Source organism: Anopheles merus, chromosome 2R (genome assembly GCF_017562075.2).
Source record: "Anopheles merus strain MAF chromosome 2R, AmerM5.1, whole genome shotgun sequence".
Lineage (NCBI taxonomy): Eukaryota > Metazoa > Arthropoda > Insecta > Diptera > Culicidae > Anopheles > Anopheles merus.
Window position 1 is genome coordinate 57,478,897 of NC_054082.1, and position 4,394 is coordinate 57,483,290.

General features: G+C 35.9%; 1 protein-coding gene across 3 annotated transcripts in view; it reads right to left on the reverse strand.

Moving 5' to 3' along the window:
* The window catches only part of LOC121603593 (neuropeptide F), a 30,774-nt gene extending 26,705 nt beyond the window's left edge, over positions 1 to 4,069 (reverse strand). Inside the window, exons 1-2 of one of the 3 annotated variants that reach the window (XM_041932566.1) lie at positions 3,935 to 4,069; positions 1,546 to 1,769 (exon numbers count right to left, since the gene is read on the reverse strand). In XM_041932566.1, the coding sequence (XP_041788500.1) occupies positions 1,546 to 1,724 (179 nt within the window). In that variant the 5' untranslated portion in view covers positions 1,725 to 1,769; positions 3,935 to 4,069. The remainder of the gene's footprint in view (positions 1 to 1,545; positions 1,770 to 3,934) is intronic. The other 2 variants (XM_041932567.1, XM_041932568.1) reach the window with 2 other exon arrangements.
* Positions 4,070 to 4,394: the final 325 nt, after the last annotated feature.

Genomic DNA, 4,394 nt, shown 5'->3' on the forward strand with positions numbered 1-4,394 from the left:
AGTACTTTACTGTAATGTCATACAATATTTTATTGTTTTAAAATAAAAAAAATATTTCTTTTCAATTTGTGTTTTTATTATCTATTTAATAAAAAAACAATTTAAACACAAATTCTTCATATTACCACGGGTAAAAACGAGAAAGATAAGAGTTTTTCTCGTGTTATAATCATCAACAACATGCAATCTTGGGTGCAATCCCTGAATGGACCGTGCTCCCATACGTACGACTAACTATGTAATCAATAAGTCACTGAAAGCATAGTCAGTGAATTTCACTAGTGTCACAGGCAGGCCAAGAAACACTAAAAGGGTTTCAATTCGGTAAACCACCCCCTCCCCCCCTCCCCCAAAACACTATCATATGTCTCATCGTTTCATTAGTTTTACTTAAAAAATAATTTAGTCGCAGTCTTCAGATATGTTTTTAATTTTTTTGAAATGATTTCATACTCATATATTTAATCGAAATTACGATGAAAAAAATTACGTAAAGTTATAAGTAGTGAGAAAAATGTTAGAGAATAGAAAACCATGATGAAACTCTATGATTACAACATCAATGAAAGATTACCGCCGAACTTGCTAAAGAGCCAGTAATTTGATTTTGTATGAAAAGGTTACAACAACAACAATAATAGCTAGAGGTGATCGACATATCATCAACACTTCTAGCAGCGCGGAGAATGTGGTGTAGCAACTTAAAGACAGTGCAATCTTGTAGGTCAGACACTGCAATCTTCTTCCGATACGAGTAGGAACGGACAGCAGCATTGTAAATATTTTTTAACTTGGCCGATGACCGGTTTGTGGGTTACTTAGCCTTCCGTAATCGCTCATCCCAGAATGTGCAATGAGTAAATGTTTCGATTCGCTGTTTTTGGACCTTTCGTAAGATGTTTCAATCAACGTAGGTCAGAGTAAAGTAAACCGATGTAAATAAAAAAGAAAAATGAGTGAATCTGCCGCTGCAAAGAATGCCAGCACTTTCATGAAAAAGGAACAAATATACTGATAGTACGTAATCGTTGCCACGACGCGATTCTTCAATAGTGAGAGCAAAAGGTCAACGAATTGGAAAGAATTTAAAACCCCAGGAAAACTAGTATTCGTATGCCTCCGCTGGTTGAATTCGAGACAACCTATTACACTTGTGTACAATTGCCTGTTTATTACGTGTGTGTAAGAAGGACAACCATCTCTAAATGGAAGAAGAAGGTTAAGCGACATTATGTACTCCGGAAGCACCGAATCAACAAAAAAGGCAAACGAGTAGAAAGATCGCATGTAAATGTTATTTCCTTCGTTGTTACGGAGGATCCCGCGAAGCACACGCACCCTGACCTGTCATCGTTATTAATGTGAGTGAGTTTATTTACGGCTTGCCAGCCTTGACCAGACTCAAGGATGATTGCGGATGCTTTAAGGCAACGCCCTATGAACAACTGACAATACGGTTGGTGGGGATTATTAAGCGACATATTGTAGCCGGCCTCACGAAGAAAGCAGTAGGTGGTGCATAATTTCAACTTTTCGAGCACTAACCTGGGTCTAGCATGTTGGGCATGCTTAGTTTCAAGCTCCTGGAGGTATCTAATTGCGGCAGCTACAGAGGCAGCGTCACTATCTTGCGGTCGGGCTGCAACTAGTGTGCTAAGGTCGGCAATCAGGGCGAATATCATAAGAGCCACCAGCAAACGCTGAGTAAAAGTGCCTGACGCCATCGTCGAGATCTAGTGTATGAATGATCGCTCAGAAACCTATAATATCTGTAAGAGATAGAAAAGCAAGTCCTGTTAGAGCCAAGCCCATGGGATGGATAAAAAAGGAATGTACAAAGAAAAAGATTCTACGACGTAACACCAATGAAATAGCAATCAAACAAGAAAGCAAATATAATCACCACACTTTATATTAATGCCTTTCATAAATTGTGAATTTCCCTGAAGCATGAACATAAATCGTAATCGAAGTTCTTGCTTTTTATTATTTAGAAGGAACGGTTGGAAAATGCTGTATGTGCCTTAGGTTCTTGGTTTTTGAATCTAATTAAATTTGTTTTTGAATCTAATTAAAAATGTTTAACTAAAAACATTACTGACAGTTTTATGATATTAAATTTATAACTGAGATAGTTCATTAGATGGAGATGGAGTTATGGCGATTGGACGATGTGCTGCCCTATGTTATGTATGGAATTAATTATTTGACGGGGTCTTTTACTCGTATCACACTTTGTGCTCTGTGTATGTTTAATGTTTAATATTTAGTAAATGAAAAAGACGTGTCTTATCTAAGATTTAAATGTTGCAACCAAGGATACGTCATGTTACTCATATTTTGAACTACCGGGAGCTTTCACACGGCTAGAAAACACAATTCTTGCATAATACTGTCGAGGTCAAACACGAAGCTTGTGGTCAATTGTTCAGCCTTCAGGGCATACATATGGTACACTGTTTGGGAGTGTTTAATGTTTTACGAACCAAAACTGGTCCACTAAATTAGTTGAAATATAAATGTGGTAAATTAACATATTTGTACATAAATTAGTAAAGTTATATTTAACTTCATATATCATAACATTATTTTTAAGAAGCCATACATATGGTACACTATAAATTGTGTACCACTATAAATGCATATCATTACTAATTATTATTGTCATAATAATCAGAGGTGAAAAAAATGACTGATTGTTTTTCAGTCTTGTATTTTTTGTGATTTTTCACCCACATTTTTAGATGCTAACGTCGTGAAACTTTTGCATCAATGTTTTGTGATTTTTCATAAACTAGTGTTGAATATGTTTTCATATAATGACGTCATGATCGTAGAGTGATGTAATTACAGCCAAACAATTGTTACGCGTTTGCCGTGCATGACTTATTGTTGAATACCATTTGATAGCCTTCTTGTGCGATTGTATTTGGGCAATGTATGCAGGTATTCAGAGAGAAACTAGTGAAACATTTAATTAGCTATTACTCATCAAGTTTGGCAATGACCTTCCTTTCCACTGGCGAAGGGAAATTCTGTTTACCATTTTTGGGGGCATGACCAAGGTTTGTAAACAAATATGGACTGTTTATGCGTAATATTAAGTTATGATTAGCACTTCATGAATTGTAAACACTTTGAAGACTCGTATTGCTTAAAAAACTATCGTTTGCAGAAGATTTAGCATGAAGGAGAATCTCGATGAATCGTTACCAAATGAAACGTAAAATTCTACTATGTGAATTCGGTGGAAGTTTAACAGCGTTATTAACGTCATCGACCAACAAGACCAAAACTAATATTGTTGAGACCGGAGCTGGACAGAGTTGCAATCGTGAAGAATGTATATGATGTGGTATACATGGGTAAGGATTGTGTAAAAACGTACATGCATGAATATAAATATGCGTGCATGTAGGCTTGAACAAATGTTATCATCAAATTTATCATGACAATCGATGTGTTTGTATTATTTATCAATATTTGCTTAACAACGTAGCGCAAGCTCGAACCACCAGACTATTAGAAGAGCAAAAAACAAAAACAGATGGTTATCATTTAATAATGATACCTTGCATTTACTTTTACAAAAGAGAACAACAAAATATTTGTATATTTATGATGAAATCTATTATGATAAAATACTCGAGTGCGCTAAAGCACACTCAAGAGAATCTTTTATTTTTTGCTAGATAAAAATATGTAGCCACAAATGAACATCACTATATTATTCACAAAAACACAATACATTCAATAAATAGTGATATAAAACACTTCAAAATTTGTTTTGAGCATGGAGAATGATAAATACTATCTGCACGTCAACTTGTCATTATTTGCAAACATGCAGTAAAACCAAACTATTATTTCAAATAAAATGTTTTGGTTAACTTCACATTGAATTTATGGTAAAATATTTAATGTAAAGAATCACCTTTTAACTGTCACGTAAGTGGATTGCGATGAATGAATGCAACGCAGAATGTACGCTTTCACTATTTAGACAAGCACTATTAGCACCGAATGTTTTCTTCAAACGAATATTTCGATCTAACGCCGGAACCGCATGCAGACCAGCTTTTTATACGCGATTTATTCTCACCGGAAGTGTCATCGGCGGTGTGATCCTGTTGGGAGTGTAAGCAACACAAACTCTCTCCAAACCGTTTTTAGAAAGTTTTTTTTGCCCTAACTGTGAACGAGTTGATGAGAAATCATTCTCTCTCCATGTCCTTATGTTGAGGTAAAAGCAGTGTGCTATGTTTTTAGCAGGTCCAGTGTAAAATACTCACTAGTTGAGCTATCGAGAGGAAAAGAGCTTCCGCGCAGGGTTTCACGCGCTGATAAATAACTTTTCCTCTGTTGCGCGTACTAGGACGACCCAACCCAATGCC